This window comes from Ipomoea triloba, chromosome 4 (assembly GCF_003576645.1).
Source record: "Ipomoea triloba cultivar NCNSP0323 chromosome 4, ASM357664v1".
Taxonomy (NCBI): domain Eukaryota; kingdom Viridiplantae; phylum Streptophyta; class Magnoliopsida; order Solanales; family Convolvulaceae; genus Ipomoea; species Ipomoea triloba.
The window spans coordinates 5,643,414-5,668,241 of NC_044919.1; the positions used below are offsets into that span (position 1 = coordinate 5,643,414).

Sequence of the window (24,828 nt, forward strand, 5' to 3'; positions counted from 1 at the left end):
CAATTAGCTTATTTAAATCACAACGTAAGATTCAGAATATCTAACACAAAATCATGTTCGAATATTGTCGGATTTTCATTTTCTGGCATGATGTAGTTTGGTCCAAATTAGAGATAGATTAAGCGCTTTAATCTAGAACATTTCAAACAGATTTGAGTCAAAAAAACCACTTTTACCACTGAAATCGCATCCATATGTTGATCTTAAACTTTATTCTTTTTTTCTATGGATTCTTCATAATGCCTGTACGACTTTCATCTTAAGCCACAATAGAATCAATCACAAAGTAGTGTCGTTCAATTCTACTCTCAGCAGTCAGTATATACATCAACTTGATTAATATAATAAATAAATAAATTATGGGCACCTATATATATGATCACTTTAGCATTTGAGTGTTTTTTATTTCTTAAAATTTTAATCCGAAGATAAGATAACTGATCTGAAATACGAATTTTACTTTCACAAGTTTGTGAAATGAATGCGCTTTGGCACCTGCCGGAGCAATAAAAGTAAAATGTGAGCCTCTGACCGACCACGACCTAGCATTTCAACCTCCTGCAAAGTTTTAAGATACTAATCAAGTGAAAAGCATCTTCGTGAGATGTGTCCCACTGAGTGGGTATGGTCCGTACAGTTAGATTGTCTATCCTAAGTTAGTTGACGACTCCTAGTAAATATAGTAAAACTAGGCTACAAGTATTTAGAAAGCCTTCAATAGTAGGAGACAAGGCAAGGATCAAGATAATCACTAAATTCATACAAATACAAAAATAAGTACACAGAACAATATTAAAGAAATAATTATAAGATCACATAAACATCAAGAATAGATATAAGATATGAAAAGGCTTGAAAAAGTCTAGTTAGCTGGCCTCGTTGTGAGGGGTGACTAGGTCAATCGGTCATTGATGATTGAAATCATTAAACCTCTATAGTTTTGAACTAGTATTACAAGTTTGAAATCATTGAACCTCTCTAGTTTTGAACTAGTATTACAAGTTTGTTGGCAAACTTTGAGCTATTTATTATCGGGAACTGTTATTGTGTTGTAACAGAGATTTTAAAAGTTTACAACTCGAAAGTGATATGACGAGGAAACTGGAGAGATTCACATTTAAATATCGTTAGAGCAATCCGTAAAGTTGACAATGAGGGACTAGAGTCATTACGTTTGTCATATTCATTGAGAATCATTTTTTTTTTAATTTTTTTTTGGTGTAGTTTGGATAGTAACACACTTGATTGGGTACAAATTTATTTGTGCTTTGTTCAGTCGAGTCTCTATTAGATTGGATGTGTTCAAGTTGCTTCTGATCTAGTCGAAGATGGTGTGCATTTTGATGTTTTTAATTTGTTCATTTGTATATTTAAACACTTTTTTTTTAGTTGAACATATATACATGATAACATTCATTTAAACTAAATAGCATACTAATTTGGATTGAACTGGCTATTTAAATGTGCGTGTCTACTTCCGTATTTACATCAGCATGTGCATGCAAGTAACTACAAATTTTGTAGGTGTTTGACCACTAATTAATATATATATATATATGTTCATCCAAGAACATCACTGTAACAGCTAGTACATAGGGTTTGAACAATGACTGTGGGAGGGTAGTTTAAAAAGTTGAGTCCAGCATCCCGTTATTGATTTTGATTATTACACAAATATAAAAAAAAATAAAGTTGTGCATTCGTTATTAACTATAACTTTTGGCGTACATAATTGTAAATGCTTGATCCTGAGTGTTGGGAGGAGATTATTGTTGCGTGACAGCCAAGTCCAACATCTTGTCATCGAAATGTAGTATTGACTGCTATGCAAGTATTTTGGCGTAGTAATAAATACTTTATCATGACAATAACTTTAAATTTCAATCGAAGAATTAATGACCCAATAATCATATATATTATAAGTTCAATTTCTAGCAGGCACCATAAAATTAATTATTGATGCTTTTTTTTTTTTAGTCAAAATATCAAATTTGAATGATTTAGTTTCGAGATCTCAATTAGGTTTAACTTTTCTATTAAACATTATTGTATTATAATTGGATTTGAATTCACCTTATATACTAAAGTTATTTTAATTGCAAAGTTTGAAATACGTCGTTAAAGCAGCCAGAATTCGACGTTTCAACTATTTGACCAAATTGTTTTTCTAAACCTGTCGGAACATTATGTTCACCTCCTGCTACCCTCAAGAGCTAAATTTTTATTTTTTAGAAAGAAAAGAAAAGAGAAAAAGAAAACAAAAATGCAATGATGAATCTAAGCTTCATCATAATAGGAAATACAGGAACCCTTTCATTAATCTTCCCAAAAAAAAAAAAAAAAAGAGCAGAAGAAAAGGGTTTGGTGATAACAATGTTGTACCAAACAAACCAGAGATGAGAAGCAGATTGGGCAATTAAGCTCGATCGAGTTTCTACTTATGGGAGAACTGGAAAGCCATTCCCCAAATATAGAAACAAAAAAGATAAAATCTAACCAGCAAAATGCCATGAAAAAAGAAGAACATGAAAGTTAAAGGTAGAAAAAGTAGTAGAGGACGGAGTACTATGTTACAGAACATAAACCTTAATTTCATCAACTCTCTGATCTTCTAATCGTCTCCTTCTAGAAGCCTCTCCAACAGGCCGTCTTCATACTCAATCTCGAAAACCTCTTTCGATTTTCCGGTGGGCGAGCCGCCGCCGCCCTTCTCGGAGCCACCGCCGGGGCGAGTAAGCGAGGGGTAGTAGCAAGGAGGGTTAGGGAGCTGAGAATAATACTCGTTAGGGAAATTCAAGATCGCAAGATGGCCCCTTAGCTTAAATGCCGCCCGGTCATAAGCCCTGGCGGCGTCCTCCGGCGAATCATAAGTTCCGAGCCACTGCCTCGCCCCTTGCCGCGTCGGATCGCGAATCTCCGCCGCGTATTTCCCCCACGGCCGTCTCCTCACGCCGCGATACTTCACCTCCTCTTTCCCCTTCCCCACTTGAATCGCCTTTCCCTTCGAAGAACTTCCCTCCATCTTTAATTTATTTTGTTCACAAATTATTTGTAGAGATCAAGAGAAATGATGTTTTGATATGGTGGCTGTATTATATGCCAATCATATAGGAGTATATATAGGCGTGAAGCTAAGGTCACATAGACACTTAAATTCTATATATATATAGGTCCGGACATGCGAGGTCATCTTGATCATTCATTCTATTTGGTTTGGAGTATCCAATGGTTGTAAATTAGATGCATTACTCAGTTAGTTTAAAGCTGTTTGAGCATATTTCATATTCCATTCTCGATCAAACCCGGGAAGAAAAAGAACAGGAAAACGTGAATTCCACATAAGGATTTTAATGATTTTCCCGTGTTTGAGTATAAAAGATTGTTTAACTGAGACGAATTGAAGAAGAAAACATAGACACTATCGAAGTGCATTTTTCTCATCTAGATGATACTTAAAATAAGAGATTTTGAGAAAATTTTAGAGTGTGAACAAAAGTGTACGTTCGGAAGTATGAATGCGCACAATTGAAATTGTAAAAGTATAGGACATAAACACTAACAGTTTAGAGGTTTTTGAGTAGAGCGCGATAACTCAACTAAAAAAGTTAAAAGAGGTTTTTATTATGAAGATGGTATGAAGATGGCCGGTTGGAGAGGCTTCTTGAAGGAGACCATTGGAAGAAGAGAATTGATGAAATTAAGGTTTATGTTTTTTGTATTTTTTTTGTGCGTATGAAATTAAGGTTTATGTTCTGTAACATAAGTACTCCGTCTACTTTTTCTATCTTTTCATGTTCTTATGTTTTCATGGCATTTTGCTGCTTAAATTTTACTTTTCTTTTGGGTAGGGGTGGAGGAGGGAGGGGAGTGTTTCTATATCTGGGTAATGGACTAATGGCTTCCAATTCTCCTATAGGTAGAAACTCGAGCTTAATTACACAATATGCTCCTCATCTATGGTCTGTTTGGTATTACATTCTTATAAAATCAAACATTTATCGTCGAAAGCTATAGTCACTAATAAAAATATATTTGTATTTTATTTATACTTGTATAACATTCAGCTTTATTATAGTTTCTTTTCCTATTGATGAAGCTCTTAGATTCATTATTTCATGTGTTTTCTATTTTTTAAAAGTATTTTTCGGTTCATGAGGGTGGTGGGAATCAAATGTACCATTCAGACAGGTCTAGAAAGACAATTTGTTTTTTTTTATATACATATATATATATATATAAGAACTATGTTTTAGGTAAGAACGTGACAACTGCATAAATGTAGACACAACTACTTCAGGTTTTCACATCATCCAAGTCGTGGGAGCAATTAAATTGTTTGCATTCTTATAGTAAATTGTGTGCACCCATGCAATAATTCGTAAATTTTCATCTAAGGCATGGTTCTCAAGATCATATGAACGCAAGCCGGCCTATATATATATATCAAATAAAAGTAAAAAAGTGATATTTTATAATTTCATTTTTTAACATAATATGCAGAAATAGGAACATCTAAATCTTTCCTTACTTTATAATGTCACTATCGTATTATTTATTAAAGATGTATAAATATTAATTAGATGGTTCATTTTTGTGCTATATACACTTGTAAGTTGCTAGGAAGTTTCTTTACAGTTGTGCTAAGGAAATTCGATTTTTCAACCAAATCTAGGATATGATGTAATATTCAAAGGAACATTTGAGGACTGGACCTGCTTAATGCTTTTACTGGGTGAGCATTATGTTATCACCAAATAGTGTTTCATTTTTGCTAGGAAAAACAGTATTTACTATTATTGATACTATAATATATATATATATATATATATATATATATATATATATATATATATATATAGCTTGTTTCTAGTGCAACTGCCACTTCCAACACAGACGAGCACACATATCGCAACCGTTGGATGAGCTCAGATCAACAGCTATAAATCAATAAAAAGGGGAAAAAATGTGTTGCCTTTAAATAATTTTAATAATATGCTGGTGCATTTTGATATGTTTGGTGGTGCTATGAGTCCAATGTACCATCAAGCATTTCCATGTGCATCACAGACCAATCATTACTACACCACAGACAAGCCCTTAGTGAACCACTCAACGAGGTGTCAAACCCATTGGTAATGGGATATATCAATGGGTTCAGTAGACCCATTGGTCCAGTGGTACTATTCAACGGGTCTGTTGAACTCACTGCATTTTTCAGCCACTTGATGGTGCACCACAAATCATGGCTTAGTGCACCACAAACCACCACTTCGTACACCATAGAAATATGCATGGTGCACAAAATTACAAAAATGCCATAACTTTTTTTTTTTTTTCCTTTTCCTTGATTAACAACCACTTGGTGATGCACCATTGAGTACCGGTGCACCACATGATCTCAGTTGTTCATCATGATTGAATGTTTTAGTATGTAAAGAAACACGAATCAATTTTATAATTATTATACATTTTTAAGTTTATAATATTTATAAAAAAAGAACATCCACACTATTTTCCCTTACTTTCTAACATAACTATCTTCAATTGTTGATCTACTCAAATGGAAGAATCAGATAAATCCTCACTTTTACATGGGAATAAGCTCAAGGTAAAAAGTGATTATGGATATGATCTTTCTATTTGAGTAGATCAATAGTTGATGGTGGTTTAAAACTAAGGGTAAAATAGGTGTAGTAAGTCTTCATTTAAAAGTTTGTAATAATTATAAAATCAATCTCATCTAACTTTTTTTTTTTACTGTACAACCCTCAACCATTGGTGAATCTAATGGAGCCTAAGATCAATCTTCATTTTTTAAAGAGTTGGAAGTAGTTGTTCTCATTTGAAACCACGTCTCTATATATATATATAGAGGTAAAAATTATAGAAATTTAAAATATGAGCTTGGCAATTGAATAAAGATAAAGGTAAAATAAGACTTCGAAAGTAACAATAATTGTACTATTATTATTGCGAGATAATTTTTTTTTAAAAAGAGATAAAGATAAGATTTTTCCAGATCTGATAGAATTATACTAGAATTTACTTAAGCTTAAAGCATTTCCGTATATAATAATATGGAATGTAGTTGTGTTATTTTTAGGTTTTATGAAAATGATGAACCAAAAAAATATATTTACTCTATAAAATCTTATAATTACAATTAGTTATTTATCTGCTAATTTTTCAAATTCAATAACACGACGTGTTTGGTTCATGAAATAGGTCAAAAATGAAATAATGTTCCTGAGAATAGAACTATTCCATTTTTATTTTATCTTGGCATTTTTGTCACCAGAATAGCATTCTTGAGAATGAGTTATTACCTTTGTAGAGGAAATAGTCATTCCTAGAGACCCTTTGTATTAGCTATTAGCTTTTGTATTATAATATGGGGTACCAAAATACATTTTACACACATGTTTATATATATATATTAGAGATCAAATGTGAAGGATTTCTCCAGGTAAATCATGCGAATTAATCATAGTCGTCGATCTTGCGAAAATCAACCACCTAGAATATAATGAACATAAATTAAAAATAAATGCAGTGACATAATGGTAATTTTGCATATTGTTGAAAGTTTAAGGTGCATATTTTCAAAGATTAAGGTGCACCATCAGTTCCACGCTTGAAAACTTAAGGTGTGTAGTCGTAAAGTATTTCCAAAACTTAAGGTGCATCATTTTAACACTTAAAGTGCGTCATTTTAATGCTTAAGGTGCGTCAATTATACACTTAAGGTGCGTCATTTTAACACTTATGGTGAGTCATTTTTAACACTGAATGTGCGCCATTTTAACACTTAATGTGCGCTATTTTAACACTTAAAGTGCGTCATTGTAACACTTAAGGTGTGCTATTTTAACACTTAGCTTTTGTATTCCCTAGAAGCACGTTTTTAAAAAAATCATTGATTTGAGCCGTTGTCTAGATTTTATCAACGATTCAAATCTCACTCCCTTTTTCACCTGGGAAACTCTTCGCACCAGAACCACTCCATGTGTGTGTGTGTGTGTGTGTGTGTATATATATATATATATAACATTCAGTAGAAAGAATATTTATGTTATTTTAGTGTTTTTTTCTTAAACCAATCAAACACTGTAATACAACTTATGAAGTCTATTGTTTCAATGAACCAACAATGGAATTGAATTTATATTCTATTCTTTAATTATTCCATTCGTTATAGAATAATATTCATATTCATTCAAAATTCATTTTGTGAACCAAGCATGCAATAACAAATAAACACAGTATAGGGGTGGGTTTAAATGAAAAAAAAAAAAATCTTCTACAAAAAGCACTTCGTATACGAAAATTATGTTCCATTCAGATCACTTGATCAACTATTTCTAGGCAAGAAAACACACATTTGAATTCATTATTAGTGTATTATTTTTACTTGAGAAATGGATGAATTCTAATTAAAATATAGTGAAAATGAAAATCACATTTATCTTACATTATAAATATATTAATATATGTCCATTTCGAACAAAAAACTTATTCATGTAGTATATATGTGCTCTAAGTAACACGTGGAGCACTAAATTTAGTAATTAACTTCAGTGCATTATATGTTCATGTTTACAAGACGGCACTACTAACATTCGCTGATAAGGTTGTGCATTAATTATTGTTTCTCCATGTAATATTACTGAATTTTTCCACGTTCCGATCTGAAAGAGCATTCGGAGGATGTAAGTCTTTCTTTTTAAACTTTACTCTCGTAACCAACTGAGTTGCTCCATGTAATATATATTATTGAATTTTTTCACGTCCCGACCCTAAAAAGCATTTGGAGGACGTAAATCATAGTATATCAATGGAACACAGAGACGATAGTGAAACTCGATCCCGGGTCTTTCTTTTCAAATTTTACTCTCGTAACCAACTGAGTTGCTCATGAGGGTAATATTATTGAATTTTACAAATATATACTAGACGTGTTTATTGTGAAAATACTAATAATAATAATAATAATAATAATAATAATAATAATAATAATAATAATAATTCATGGAATCATATCGAATTGCTAAATAGGAAGTAAATAGGTGGCAAATCAAATATTGGAAAGTGCTGGAAGATATTGATGGTTATTCCTTTACTATGGTTGGATTTTTTTTTCTCAATCAGGAAAAAGAAGGTGCGAAAATAATTCTTGTAATAAAAATGAGAATAAATTCACAGGGGTCTAAATTTGGCCACATTGCTCAATTTTGAGCTAGTCCGGTTGGATTGTTAGATTTATTGATTTTTTTTTAATTTTTATTTTAAAAGCTTCTGCCCTGACACTAATAAAGTCCCAAATTATCATACTTATTGATATGATCAAGCTTATCTCAAATTTTTAACATTTTAAAATTAAACATTCTAAAGGTTCAATTAACCAACACATTTTACATTAATAAATATAAACTTAAACATCATTTAATGAATCTAAATCTCTATTCTATAATGCAAGTACGCAACATTTCTTTTATACCTATATTATTAAAATAAAACAACATAACTAAATACATGTAATTCACAATAAAATTATGTTTACAATGACATAACAATATCACATATATAGTAATTTATAATAATATCACATATGTATTAATTTATATATTATAAGAGAATTGACAAAGTTAGATTCACAGTGTGTAAATATGTAAAAATCTAAATGAATAACAAATGTGAATTTATTCTAAAATAATGTACAGTTACGCTTCTTCATCTATCCATGTGTAATTCGCAAATTATTTTGTGGACGCGAAAGTGGACCCAGGTTTAAATGTTCACAATTTAAATACTAAATATTCACAATTTACTTTTTAAAAATTCACAAATTATCTTATACAGTTGTTATGTGTTTTGACTTAGAAACACAATTTATATTTTAGAAGATTTATATTTTAGAAGTTTACGATTTTAATACTAAAATTACACAGTTTTCTCAACCTACAGAAGCACAAAGAGTTAATATCAGCCTCGAACCCACCCCCTCTCATATAGAAATGTAATCGAGTGCCACTAGACCACAAGGTTCTAGCATATATCTATGCATATTTAATCTAAAAGAATGCAAGCTTTTTTCACTAAATGATGCAATTTTATTATTTATTTATGTTTACATATTTATAATAATAACACTGCATTTTTTTATTCAAACTTTAGCTTATGTTAACAAGTTTCTTTTTTCAAAATGGTGTTGTTTTACCTCAAAATGATGATTTTCTTCTAAATAAGGCAATAATGAGTGTTTTACGTATTTATAAAAACGTTACTATGATTTTGGTGGACTCGGACCGTTAAATGGACGGAGAAAGATCCGGAACACCTCATGGATTTAATTACTAAAAACAAAGTTACTATGATTTTAAAAATTGAAGTATATCTTTCGTAGGTCCATAGTTATACGATAAACAAACAAGATTTATTATCATTTCTTACCCCGGATACTATTCTAACCTGATTTTGTCCATATATATTAATATATATATATGAAATGGAAATAAGTTTCTGTAGGTTACATACTCTTAATTTTTTTTAAATTTTATTTTATTCTTTTTTTAAAAAAAAAAAAAAAAGCAAAACAAAACAAAACAAAACAAAAATGGGGATTAGTTATGTAATGCTATAAAAATGAGTGATTAGAGAAGAGTTATGTCAGAGAGTTCATCCAAAAGTATGTATTTTAGATGCTTTTGGGATTGAGACTCAAAAGATGATGTGTTAATTTATTCTTATGTTTTAGAATATATACCTTCCTACCACTTGATCGAAAATAAATGTTATGCATGATAGCTGAATCAAAATGGATATATAGTTTACATGAATAAGCAGAAGGAATTAGAAAAAAAAAAAATCAAGAAGAAAAATAAATCATATGGAGTTTAATTTGTTGAAGATATATTTTCTCTCAATTAATATTCTAAGCTTAAAATACAAACTAATAAAGTTTAACACATTAGTCCTTGTATTCTCTTCTGCAGCAAAGAATACAAAGTAATTTTTGAATGCAAGAAAACAATGAGATTGAGATATGACCATCTTTATTTATAATTTTGTTACAAGATTTATGAAAATAGTACACTTCCCTTGGATGAATGGATGATGTTGGAATGTAAGAGTACCCGTTTATGAAAAAAATACACATAGTTATTCAAACTTCGTGTGTATGGAACTTTTTTTTTTTAGGGGTTCAAATACGTGGATCACAATTTCTTCTAATACTAAATTAAAAGTTGTGTCCCATCTCAACTAAAAATATAAAGAGAAAATTGTCATTTTGGTCTAATGAGTATAGTGGTTCTATTAATTTTGGTTCACGACTTTCAAAAGTGTTAATTACATACCACGACTTTAAAATTTGTATCAATTTTGGTCACTCTGGTGAAATTGACGGCCAAATGTCGCCGGATTCTCTTAATCTCTTCGATCAGACTTAATTGTAGGGACAAAAATGTACTTTCCATCCCTAAACCCAAAATAACCCAACCCAAACCCAAGCCGGTTCAGCTCATCCCCACCCCGTACCCCCCCCCCCCCTTCTCTCTACATTTTGGAGAGGGGAGAAACATTAGTTCCATTGAATGAATCTTGCTTGTTTCCTTATCAACGAAAAACACACCTTCTTCTTCTTCTCCACATAAGTCTTCCATAGCCTAATCAACACATACATACATACAACCCAAACAAAAACATAGCCTACTGCATGTTCTTTACGTCTGTTTGGTGCAAAACATACCCAACACTCTATTATATTCTTAATCTCCCCAAACAACAATTTTACCAAAGAAATTTGTTCTTGTTTTTGATTATGTGCAGCCAGTTTAAGCTGCACGGCATGGAGAATTGCCAGGGAGATTTAGCGGATATTGTCCGCGGCAGCGGATTAGCCGGAAACGCCGCTCAGGAAGCCGAGCCACCGGCGCTTCCCGACACGTGGCAGTATAGCAGCGGCGATAACGATAATATCGCGGCGGCGGTTATGAACTGCTACTCCGATCACCGAGATTTCGGGGATCCGTTTTCTCACATGAGAGATCCGATGATGTTCCAGGAGCTAGCCATGCCGCCGCCGCCTCCCTCCGCCTCGTTCTTCGCCTGCTCCGATAATGATCCGGCGGCGGCGGTGTCGGAAACCGCCACTAGCTCCGCTGTCTTCGCCCCGCCGAAGCTAATTCTCGACGAGGAAATGAAGAGACCGGCCTGCAACATACTCTCCAGATCTCCCCCGGCCCACTTCAAACCCTGTGGGGTTTGGGTTGGGTTATTTTGCGTTTAGGGATGGAAAGTACATTTTTGCCCCTACAATTAAGCCTGATCGGAGAGATTAAGAGAATCCGACGACATTTGGCCGGCAATTTAGCCGGAGTGATCAAAATTGATACAAATTTTAAAGTCGTGATATGCAATTAACACTTTTGAAAGTCGTCGACCAAAATTAATAGGACCCCTATACTCAGTAGACCAAAATGGCAATTTGCTCAAATATAAATGGATAGTTGGACTATATACTAAATTAAAAGGTGTTACATATATGATACTATGTAAACTATTTATACAAAATTTAAATAAAAATATATAACTTTCTATATTTAAAATAAAAGTTACTACCCTTCATATGATATTATTCAATTTAAAATTTTCCTAACAAAGTGCAAAATGAATACACATTTTAATTGAAGTATATAAAAATAAAGAGACGTACCCAACTATTTTTTGAATATTTTTTCTTTTTGTTAATACATCAAGAAATTAAAAAAAAAAAAAAAAAAAAAAAAAAAAAAGAGGAAGAAAACTACCAACACAAAAAATCTCTCTCTTTGAATTTTAGTCCTAAAGGTGTCCATGTGAAGAAATATAATCTTTCAATAATTTTTTGGCATATGCTTAAGAATACCTTTCACATTCAAGTGTTTGGCCTAAATGAGTAAGGCCAAGTTAACACATGTATTCCTTTTCCTATTGTGCATATTGCTAGAATATTTATTGAGTGATGATGATAAATTTTAAATAGGACTAGAGAAAGACAAATTAGATATTTTATATATAAAAACAAATTAGAAAACAAATTAGAAAATTTGTAACGGATTAAATAGCTACAGTTTAAATAGTTATAAAGTTTTGATATTTTATATATAAAAACAAATTAGAAAATATAAAACACACACACATATATATGTATGTATATATATGTATGTATGTATATATACATACACACACACATACACACACGAGTGCACTCCTGTGAGAATTGCTACCTAGTAGAGAACTAGCAACTGATCCGAGTCGTCCATTTGAAAGATTAATGTATTGGATATATTTTTTTAAAAATTGTGAGGGTGTAATTTTTGTAAAGGAATAAGGGTCAAAAAAGGTCATCAAACTGCACACAATAATGCAATTAGGCCACTGAACCTATAAAAAAAAAACTAGAATTGGTCCCTAAGCTAACCAATTTCATACAATTTGTCCAATTTGTAGATTTCTAACAGGTCATCTCAAATTTAATTAAAAAAAAAATATAGCGTCTCCTGCCGAAAATGAAGAAAGATTCTTTGTCTCCGGCCAGAGACGAAGAGTTTCTTTGTCTCCATGGCCGGAGACGTTCTTCTTTATTTATTTATTTTAATAATTCTTTTGAATTTTTTTTTAAAAAAATAATAATTTTAGGGATGACTTGTTAGAAACCTGAAAATTGGACAAATTGCATGAAAAGGTTAGTTTAGGGACTCAATTGTATCTTTTTTTAGGTTCAGTGGCCTAATTGCAATATCGTGTGCAGTTCAATAACATATTTGACTCTTATTCCTTTTTGTAAATAACTCGAACTTTGAAGTCCAAGTAACATCTGTTTAAAGTGCAAGTAATTTACCTTTCACGTTGGTAAAACTAATGATAACGTTTAATTTGGTGCAACTAATGGTAATCTTTTGCATTTTGGCTAGTTTGAAATTGCAATGCACTTAGGTTTCAGTTTTTATAGTTTATGATTGTTTGTTTGGTTTAATGTTTCGCTTTTTTGTTTGGTTTAAAGATTCACTTTTTACTACTTAGGGTTTATTTTAGGATTAGGGTTTAGTGTTTTTTTTTTTTTTTTTTTTTGCTTGCTTTTCTTTTTAGGTTTTATGGTTTATCGAAATATACATTCTATACTATTAAAAATTACACTCTATATATAGTCTTAAAAATTACACTTGTGGAGTTAAAGAAAATTACCAAAATGTCTTCGTATTTTATTTTAGCAAATTACATTACATCCGTTAGATTTTTCAAGATGATTATTAGTTGTGTTTTATTTTCGTGCGAATAGGTTCACATGTGAGTGTGCGTTCGGTCAAGTGCATGTTTATGTGCTTTCAAGTGTACAATTTTTGTTAATTTGAAGTATAAATTCTTTTATTAAAGAATAGTAGAGCTAGATGAAGATGTGCCTGGTGAGGCATATATTTGATGCTATATATATTATCACTTGGATTTGAACCCACCAAATCGAGAATTTACCTAAATAGGACTGATTAGTCTGACTTTAGGTCAGTCAAAAAGAAAATCAATGAAATATAAGGAAATTTTTGTGACATGACAAATGATACTGCTACGTTTGATTTTCCTATTATATATGTCACCCATTCCTGCAGATTCGATCCAATTGTTGACCATTTTCCTTTAACAAATTTAAAATTTTAATAATAATAAAGAAAAATTGCACTTTTAATCTCTTTTTTTTTAGTCTGTAATTTTATTTATTGTCTGTTATGAAAATTTAATTCTCAATTGTCAATTTTAAAAAAAAATTCTTCTTCAATTGTTTTAAATATTAACAAAGTCCTACACTAAAATTATAGAAGAACTAAATTGACAACCTTTAAAACAATTAAAGGACTAAATTTTTTAAATAGACTAAATTGTTTAACAAACACTAATTGAAAGACTGAAAGTGTGATAATTATTATTATTATTATTATTATTATTATTATTATTATTATTATAATAAGCCCATTTGCCAAATTTGTGTTGCATTTGTAGTTTGAAAGGCATGCAAAAAGAATGGCATCCACGTGCGATTCGTGGAACCCAAAGGATAAACACAGTTTAAGGCGATTCTTGGAAGCAAAGGGTCACGATTAAAGAACTTGAATGTGAAGCAAATTTTGTTTTTTCCTTCCCTTTTCATGTCGTTGAATTTGAGTTGACCGGCCAATTCACGACAAGGAAATCCTCGGATTTGGTTATTCCCGCAGATCAAATCTCGTACCAAATCTCCAATTTCTTGTAAGTTCGATTCTTGTCAACACTCTCACAATAATACTATTATATAAGAGTGAAGTTTACATACTGCACTCCCTCGAATAATAACTGATCCATGATCCAGAAAATGGGAGAATATTTTTATTCCTTTCTTTTTCTTTTCTCCAATTAATCAGATTACATGACATAAGTTTCAATTCTTTGAAAATAGATTTGTTATTTTCCTATTCATAACAGCAACGGATTGACAAAGATGTTCGTTGTTGGCAGCCTTAGCTTGTTTTAATGATCGCAGGGCAAATTTACTTCCTACTAGAAATTGATGTCCATTCAATTCAAAAATTTGAAAATTGATTATTAGAAATATTAATGAGTGGTTATTGATGAAATTAAAACTATTAGCTTTGAACAAAATCCCTTGACTGGCTGGCTTTTCTGGCCAATAGATGACTCGTTTTTGATCGCCAATAATGTTTTTGATTCAGCAAACGTTCTTGACCACAACTCTGATTCTCTAATTTCGGACCACATATTTTTTTAGAACATATAGTCACGTGGTGAAAATATTAAGAGTCCGTTTATTTTAGAAAACTGTTTTTTGAGTTTTAATTTCTGACTAAATTCTCATATTATTAAAACAGCATTTGTTCCAGGAATATACAAATAAGTCATCATACTATTTGTGAACAAGCAATTAGGTCATTGAACTCGAATAACCCTCAAATAAGCTACCGAACTCGAAAAAACAAAGCAATTAAGCCACTGAAACCGGAAAAAAAAAAAAAAAGAAGCAATTAACCCATTTTTAAAATTTTCGGCGACAAATTCCGGCACCAGCGACATGGTCGCCATATATGGTGAGGGCAACCAGAAATGGTTGCCTTCTCCTGGAGAATGCGACAACTCACCGAAAAGTGTCGTCGGTGTCAGAAATTGTCACCAAAAAGTGTCGCCGGTGTCAGAAATTGTCACCGAAAATTTTAAAAATGGGTTAATTGCTCATTTTTTCGATTTTAGTGGCTTAATTGTTTTGTTTTTCGAATTCAGTGATTTATTTGGGAGTCATTCGAGTTCGATTGCCTAATTACTTGTTCTCAAATAGTACGATGGCTTATTTATAGTTTATCCCTTTGTTCAATTAGCAAAAGTCATGAAAGGAAAGGAAGAAAGAAACATGCATCAACCCTTCTATCAAATCAAAATTATTATTGTGAATTATTTAATTTTAGGAAAAACGTAAGTATGTCTTTTATTTTATTGGGCCTGAGGGTTTATAGTCTAAACAACCCAATTATATTAGGGCTACAGGGCCCACAATTTATTCATGTAAATTTCCTGCTTTTGAAAAAGAGGATCAGCAAATCAAGAACTCTAGTAGAATTCAAAAATGGTCGAATTTGATTCGACTACTATTAAGTCGAGTTTGAATTTGAAGTCTTTGAGTAATATCTTAAGTCGAATTTGAATACTCTTAGCTCGAATAACTTGATGTTTACCGACGATTGTTCATTCGTCACTAAATAGTGTGTAGAGAAAGATTTAGTGTACTATTTTATACAACTGTGAAAATTATTGGCCAATATTAACAATGAGGTACTTCACTTTTGCTTTTAGTAGCGATTTTATAAACACCATTAAATAATTAATTCCTTTAAATAATAGTGACAGATATTAAATGTTGCTAAATTTTTTATTTTTTTTAAAAAAATATTAATGATTGTTATTAAGTGTTGTTATATATTTTTTTCTTTATTTTCTTTTTTAAATATTTGTGTCAGTTATTAAGTGTCACAGTTATCTTTTAATTATATTTTTCTCATAAGAATATATGTCGTGTGTGTGATGCCAGAAAATTTTATTTTAGTTATCAATTATTGTGATATTGTCGTATTTAGATCTATCCTTTTAATTTTAAATCATTAGTTCATTACATTTTTAATTTTCATTTACTATTGTAACAATCAGTTATTCATTTAAATTTTTTCATTACATTATTTAATAAAGACGAGTAACATGTAATTTTATCATTCAAGTTTCTTGCCCTAACATGTAATTTCTCTCCCTCTTTTGTTAACTTTTTTAATTAAATTGAATGATTAAATTACATGTTAGTCATGTTTACAAAATAGAATGACAAAAATGTAAAATGATGACTAATTGTGATAAACAAATGAAAGTTATGAATATATAGTTAATGTGACAAAATTAAAATAATACTAATAATAATAATTATTATGATAACGCTACAATAATCGAGAACTAAAAGTAAAATTTGTTCTTTGTGATTACTTATTGTCAAGTCTATACTATCTGTACTACTTCAATTGCATGCATACTTAATTGTGCTTTAAAAAATAATTAAAGTAGTCGATATTTAAAATATTGTTTAGATAAATTGCATAATCAAACCGTTTTCTCGTCTTTAATTGATAAAATAATATTGATGAAAGGTGAGGCCTCAAACTCGCTCAAGTGTCCAAGCCGTCGTGGGGGGAAATTTTGGGTAGGTTAGTTGTGTAAATGGTAACATCTCTATTTACTTTGTGTTGTTTCTGGGAGTACAAATGCATTGAACCACTGCAAAAAATTCAAACGTGACATGCCATCGACACTTTGATTACCACTTTAAACGTGTCTAATCAATCATGTATTAACCACTAATTAATCATGGACAGGAAATGAAGTCAACATTTACATTGGATAACTCGTCCTAGATGATATTGCCTTAGGTCGTTCAATGATAAACTAGGTTATCTATCTGTCAACTATGAATAGTATCATTTGAAAGTTTGGTAGGTAACTTTTGAATTGGAAGAAGAGTTGCAATTTTATTGAACTTCATCTTCGGAAAGCGCGTAATTTGATTTTCAGTATGATAATATGGTTGGTATTCGGTTTTAAACAGGTATAAAAGAATGTTATTATTACAATAATATATCATTTTCTATGTGATGAAGTTTTTTTTTTCTTTTTTTTTTTTGAGAGTACTATGTGGTGAAGTTAACATTTAGGTATTGTGAGATTTTTGTTAATAGGTAAACTAATAAGTATTCTAACTAGATAGTGTCATTTGGATCACTATGATTTCATTGAATTTTATTTTATTATATGTATTTTGATCTTGGGTGACAGGTTGGAGAAATTCGCAGTCATTATCTAAAAGTGTATCTTGCATAAACTATATTCATGTGTAATAGCATGCTAACTACATATGAGAGATAAATCACATTAGAAAGACCTTATGCAACCGACTTGAACGAGATGTATAAACTAAGAAAACAAATTTCAAATTTATCTTTTATGCTTTAACGTGACATTGGTAGTTGTGGGGGGTGCCCCCCCCCCCCCCCACGCGCACACACACTTAACTTTATTTTAGCATTTTTCGATCAAGCTGAATTTGTTTTATTCCTCAGTAATGGAATTCAACCGAATTGGAGTGATTTGATATCTATATATTTACAAAGTTTTGTTTTATTTGTTTTTCCTTGTATCGCTATTTGGGATTGGTGGTTAGATCAATTTATTAGTAGCTTGTGCGGGATAGTGGTCAGGTTGTGTTAAATTTTGTCAAACGGGAGTTTAATGTTCGTGCTCATAAATTGGGTAGGAGTGTTAGGTTGAGTTATGCTGATGATCTTGAGTAGTCTGATTGTATTCGTGGTCTTTTTGTTAATTAATGAAGTATGCTTTAAAAAAATTCACCTTAAAAAGTTCTCGTCTAAAAATGTCCATCTAAAAACTTCCTAAAATAATATCATGATTCACAAAACTCTCGTTTTTGTTCATCACTAGCTATCACTTATTGAAGCTCCAAAAGAAGGGTGATGAGGACGACACTATATATCCCATTTTGTCTTAAACTCCCAATTAAGATTTCATCCTGCCACCTCCATAGTCCATAGATAGCCATGGTGGTAGTGTATTGTGGTGGGTGGTGGTAAGGGGTGACAATCCATGGTGTTTTTGGAAGTGGTGATGAATGACAGTGATTGTGGGTGGGTTGTATTGGTGATGGTGACCACCATTAGAAAGTTGCCATGCCAATCTTAGTCTTAATTAAGCATATTATGAAGTGAAGCAATTTATTCAATTCAACTTGTTCAGATTGTTTATTTAGTAACTATAAAGTTTTAAGTTTGATTCATAATTGGACTAGCCTATTAGTTTGAATCCGTCATCATTTTTATTTTGAATTGGTCAATTATAAATAACGTAACCTAGACTGGTATCCCTTCTTGTACGCACTCATTTACTGGTTATAGTCACACGGGATTTAGCAATAAACATGGTCGGTTGTAACAATCCCTATGAACTCAACACAACTACTTTAAAATTTCCAAACTTTTTCTTTTAAAAAAAATTACTACTTAAATTCTATTTCAATATTTTTTTTCCTTACTAATTTATGTTCTTCACTTTTGATTTAGGGTATTTAATTTTTTGGATGAGCGTCAAATATGGAACTTAGGGTTGTCTTGTCGAACACACTTTTTCTTCTTCAATTCTATTTTGATCGCTTTTATATATATATATATATATATATATATATATAGATAGATAGATAGATAGATAAAGGGGTGTACTCAAGAAAATTGAATTGAACCGATCAATTTCTATAAGATATGTACAAATTGATACATCGGTCTAAAATCGAACCGATTTGCGCAAGCTTATTTCTAACCCGTTAAATCTGAACACGTAAACAAATGGCATGCGCTCTCACTTGTTTTCTGGGTGAGTAGATATATATATATTCTTCTCTTTCAATTGCGCGGGTATATAATTTTATAGTTAAAAATTGTCAAATTTGTAATTTGGGGTTGTCTTGTCAAAGGTGATGGTTTGTGGCAACGGTTGATGGATAGTAGTGTATAATGATTAGAGTAGTGTGATTTTGAGGTAGATATGGAAGGTATCGACAATGAAGGTTGAGTGGATATCGTGATTGACATTTTAAGTAGTAACGCTTAAATGGTGGTGAAAGTTTGGTTGTTATGCAATAATAAATAAATTGGGGTCAACCTAGATCTATATTTACAATTTTAAAATTATATATTCTCAATTTTATAACTCTATATTTAACAGTATAAACAATTTTTGAATCTATATAACAAAATTGTGAATATAGAATTCAATAATTGTTAATATTGAGCAATGTAATTTTATATATTGATATCTAAATTGTGAATACAAAGTTTTATAATTATAAACATAGACCTGAATTTATGCACTTTGCAAGGTGAATTCGGATCCTTAGCACAATTTGCTGTGGAAGTTTATTAGCAGTTCTTGCTTTGTAGGATGAGAGCTCTACATTCGGGCTGACAATTTTTTGTTTGGGTCCAATTTTCATGGGCTCAATTGGCATGTTTTAGTTTTTATTTTGTTAATATTTTGCATTGCGAACTTTTTTTTTAATACTATCGACTTTATTACAATACTAGTTTTATACGCGCATTGCGCGAATGGGTTAATGTCCAATGTTTATATTTAAATAAATATTTGAAAGTATATCAATGCAAGATTATATAGGAGAAGTTTATACATGGGTAATTGAATGTCGAATTTTTTTATTTAAATATCTAACTCAAAGTATATGAATCCAAGATAATATAGAAAATTCATTATAATTATTACTAAAATAAATGTTTGCAACTTTGTAAAATCGATAGTCTAAATATTTGGTCTAAAAATGATAGTCTAAATAAATACTACTTTTAATTTGAATTTTCTAAGTGTTCTTAATTCTCTTTTGAGTAACATTGTCATTGTCTTCATCTTTACTATTTGTTCTCTTCCTTTTTGTTGGTAGTGTGCTATTTGCAATTCGGATATTGTTGGTAGCATAGATGACAACGTCATGCAATGAGATTATGATATAGGAGCTATGGACTTTCCTTTAGGTGTTCTGCTTGGGGTTCATTTGGTTCAACCATTATTGTTGAATGAATTATTGTGAATAAAGAAATCACTAGTTTAAGAAAAAAATATTAAATAAATTAATAAAAATTTAAAATTTTAAAATATTATGTATTCTAAAGATATTAAAAGGTAGTTCCTCGCTTCAATTTGCTGGGTAATGGGTGAATTGAGTACTTTCATTGTCAACAAATCTCCCAAGTAGTTAATATGATTGCTTTCAAACTATTCTTTTTTATTTTTTTCATGGTATTAAAGAAATACATATGTATCATTTTTTGGTGTAACTACTAACTTATTTAATTCAATAAGAGTAAAATAGAGTGATTTCGCTTCAATTTGTTGGGTTATTATTTAAGTACTCTCTTTGTCAACTAACCAATCCCCAAGTAGTTAATATAATTAGCTTCAAATTATTTTAAAATTTTTTTTCATATTATTAATAAAATACTTGGTAAATAAATATATAACATTATTTTGTACTATAACTTTGATATTTAATTACAAGATATTGTAAAAATAAGATAATGGATATTGTAATGAATATCAATTGATAAATTTGAATGTAAAGAATCTTTGCATGAGAGAAAATAAAGACAATATAACTAATGAAATTATTTTTTTTATTTAATTTAGTTTTTTTGATAATGAATAATTTTTTCAAATAAAGGTACTGTAGACACATAATTCTAAACTAAAGAAATACATATGTATCATTTTTTGTTGTAGTTACTAATTTATTTAATTTAATAAGAGTAAAATAGAGTGAGAAACTTAATTATGTCAAATTTGATTGAGATGAGGTTCGAACCTAATACCTTTCTTATAAAAATTAATAGGTAAGTTAAAAGTTGACGGAATATTAACGGAGAACATAATATTTAACGGAAAACTTAACGGATAATCATAAAAAGTAAGGTTAAATTAGGTAATCTCTATTAATAATATTAATCTGAATTATCTTAACCATTGATTAAATAATTCATCTGAACCATCCATTTGATAAAATAATTTGACCGCCATTTTTTCTACCCATTTTAGGCCTAACTCTCATTCGCTCTTATTAGTATAGTAGATAATATTTGTTCATAACTACTTTTTTAACCTATTGAACTACAAAAAGTCAATATTGCCTCTACTAAAACTCAAACTCACAACTTCTCATATAAGAGAGCAACATGATGAATTAACAAAAATACAATTAACTCTGCAGATAAGCTATAATCGTGAATGTTACAAACATATATAATCGTTGGTAAATATAATTACTAATCACCTTACTTATGTGACCTATTTTTATTTTTATTTTTAATTTATCAAGCCTTTTATCTATGTAATAAACTTACAAAATAAAATAAAAAGAAAGTTGTATCTCAAACGAAACTTCTTCTAAGATGAAAATTTGATTTGAGAGATGAACTTTGTCAATGATTTGGAACGATAAATGTTCAGGAGGCGATGAACTCCTTTTTAAGTTGATGGCAATGACGAGTTTGTCATCCGATTCCCATAGCTTTTGTCTGAACCTTTGTTTATGTTATGTTATAAAGGAAGAATGAAGATGCATAATGGTATGGATAAAGAGTTTGTTAAATAAAAATAAAAATTACAGAAAAAAAAACCGCATAAGCAAGGTGATTGTTAATTTATTATTATTATATTCAACCATTTTAATGTAATTTCATGATTTTAATATGTGGAAGAAATTAATTTTTTTTTTTTGTTTTTCAATTTGATGGCCTTATTAAATTCTTAATTCTTGTATGCAGTTTAGCTTGTCATTCGATTCCCATAGCATTTGTCTCAATCTTTGTTTATTATGTTATAAAGGAAGAATGAAGATGGCTAATCATAGATAAAAAGTGATGGAGTCATGAGATCTAGTGAACTATTTTATTGGGAAGATTTTGTCCATAAAGAATATGTTTTTATTATCAAAAAGATTTTGGTGGGTTATGAAAGAAGGAATATGTGATCCAAAAAAACCGAGCAAAAGGCCAAAATGGAGGAAGAGGTACTATCAACATGATTTAAACCTTTAACTTCCTACTTAGCGACAAGCCTACTAACCTATCAAGCTACTCTATATCTTGTATACTAAAAGGCCTAATCGAATGCTTTACTTATTTAAATGAGGGGGGTTGGTAACAAAGCACCGGGGAACATATTTATGGTGTTGATGGAAGATAAATCAATTAAGATTATACACTTGTGAACATCTGGATGATCTTTACACTATATAAAGGATTTCAAGTCTTCCTTTAGACATCATCCTTTTTTTTTTTTGAAAATAGACATTGATGAAGTTCATTCTGTTTCAATCAGTTTTCCTTGGCTGTATAAGAACTCTCCTCCCCTCTTACTTTAGGAATGAACTATCACTTTGATTGTAAGACATTTCCCACACCTGTTCAAGCTTTGAATAATAACAGCTTCACTCTTTCTATCATGCATTGAGTAATTCCGTCAGACATCATCCTTCATTCACTATAATCATTATAGTCCACTGACTTCAAACAGGAACACATGGGTTTGATTCCCAGCACTGTACTGTAAATTATTTATAGTCCTTGCGCTACATATAAATTTGTTATTTGGACCATTAATTTGAGCCATTATCTCATACATAATAATAATAATAATAATAATAATATTATTATTATTATTATTATTATTATTATTATTATTATTATGTAGTGATGGTGATGGTGATGGTGATGATGATATATGGTGGTAGTATGGTGTGGTAGTGGTAGTGGTAGCAGTAATGGTAATGGTAATGATAGTGGTGGTGGTGGTGGTATAGTAGTGGTGGTGATGGTGGTGGTGGTGATGATAATAATATGAAAACTAACTTAAAAAAGAAGAGAGTGAAGAAATATGAAAAATAACGAATTTAGAAAATATTTTCTGACTAAAAAATTAGTAAGACATTTTCTGTCAAATTGAACCTTTTTTTTTTGTTGACCAGATCAGAATAAATATTTTTCTTTGATATCATTTTCTTGACTATCCAAAATTTGAAAATTTCGGAATAAAAGTCATTTTTCAGGTTCCTAAATGGACTTTTAAATTTAAATTTAAAAGTATTACATTTTTTCAAAAGTATTATATTTTTCTTTATAAGTAATGAACATTTTATTCCTAACCAGCTTGGTTGACCTGAGTGGCCATGCACCTGTGCACTCTTGTCCCTTACGAGAGGCCAAGAGATTGAATCCCCTCTTGTATGGAAAAATCAATCTGGCCAGCACTTTGTCTCTTAATTGGCCCAGCCCGGTACAAACGAGATGCGAACGGGGATTAGTCTAAGTATGGTACGGACTTAAAGGTATCTCTTACAGTTAGAGTCTACTCAGAATACTTCGTGACCTGACAAAAAAACTAAATATTTTATTCATTATTAGTATTACATTTTTCAGTATAAATATTACATTTTATCTTGACGTATCTGTCTCACGGATAACAGTATTTTAACTTTAAAGTAATTAATATCATTAACAAAATTTCACAAAATTAAATCTTACCTAATCAGTAATAGAGGCTAGGTACTTGGTGGTTTGGTGGCAGTGTGGCACACAGAGATTGAACTTCCTAGACACCTAGATTTGCCTTTATATAAATCATAATAAATTATTTAATAATGATTTTCACTTTTGATTTTTTGAATCATATGACATTTTTATATATAATCTCAATTATTATTATTTTCACGTACTTCTATCTTTTTGACTTTGAATTTCTTACTACATATTCCGTATTATCCTTCCTACAAAATTTCTGTCCAAATATCACATGAAGCTATGATGTGCACATCATATGATTATGTAATGAGGCTAAAATTATCAAGATGCATTGTTGCATAATAATTCCTAAGTTGAGCGATTTTAGCCAAATATATATCACATAAAGCTAAGATGTGCACATCACATGGCTCAACTGAAACACAAGGCCAAATCACTAAAATTGGTAACAATATTATAATCAAAAGACTAATTATATTTCAATTCGGTGGCCTAAGATTTAGTGGGTGGGCATTATTGTTGTATAAATCGTGCCTAAGCGCCACCAGATTACCTAGAATTTCATCGATTACGGTGCTCTAGGCCGCAGTGGACTAGGTGACTGATTAGTTATTGTTTTTTTTCTTTCTAAATGTGTTATTTTGCTCAAAACGACATCATTTTGAGCAAACGAATCCTAAATCGTTCAAATCAGTCTCAAATCCAAACATGTATTAAAATTTAAATCAACTATTCGAATATTGATACTTTGTGGAATTGTGTTCTGATTCTTTAAATCTTTATACAATTTACAGCTATAGATGTTTTAAAGATTAATATTTATTATTTCAGTATTAATTATTAAAGTATTAAATAATTTATACTTCATAATTATCAAGCTTTAAAGTATTTTTAAAAAATTAAAAAATTAAATAAAAAGGCGCCTGAGGAAAGCCTAATGATTTTTACAACCTTATCGGTGGATTGATTGTGCGACTCGTAATTTATCTCCGTTGTGACTCTAAGAATGAGGTCCTGTGGATTTAGGATTATCTCCAACTTAACAATGCATATATTCTTGACTCTCCCTGAATTCATGCTTGTATATATCCATCAAAATTGATATCTTGAATATAGTAATAATATAATT

The 24,828-nt window shown here is 30.6% G+C and overlaps 2 protein-coding genes across 2 annotated transcripts; one reads left to right on the forward strand and one right to left on the reverse strand.

Moving 5' to 3' along the window:
• Positions 1 to 2,315: 2,315 nt before the first annotated feature.
• Positions 2,316 to 3,070, reverse strand: LOC116017718 (ethylene-responsive transcription factor ERF098-like). Its single transcript, XM_031258344.1, has one exon. The coding sequence runs from the start codon at positions 3,020 to 3,022 to the stop codon at positions 2,612 to 2,614; it is 411 nt and encodes a 136-aa protein (XP_031114204.1). The 5' UTR covers positions 3,023 to 3,070; the 3' UTR covers positions 2,316 to 2,611.
• Positions 3,071 to 10,716: 7,646 nt separating this feature from the next.
• LOC116015029 (probable WRKY transcription factor 35) lies at positions 10,717 to 11,287 on the forward strand. Its single transcript, XM_031255013.1, has one exon. It carries the CDS (start codon positions 10,820 to 10,822, stop codon positions 11,285 to 11,287), a length of 468 nt encoding a protein of 155 aa, XP_031110873.1. The 5' UTR covers positions 10,717 to 10,819.
• Positions 11,288 to 24,828: the final 13,541 nt, after the last annotated feature.

Coding starts and splice junctions, on each gene's coding strand:
- LOC116015029 (XM_031255013.1), top strand. CDS start 10,820: ATGTGCAGCCAGTTTAAGCTGCACGGCATGGAGAATTGCCAGGGAGAT.
- LOC116017718 (XM_031258344.1), bottom strand. CDS start 3,022: ATGGAGGGAAGTTCTTCGAAGGGAAAGGCGATTCAAGTGGGGAAGGGG.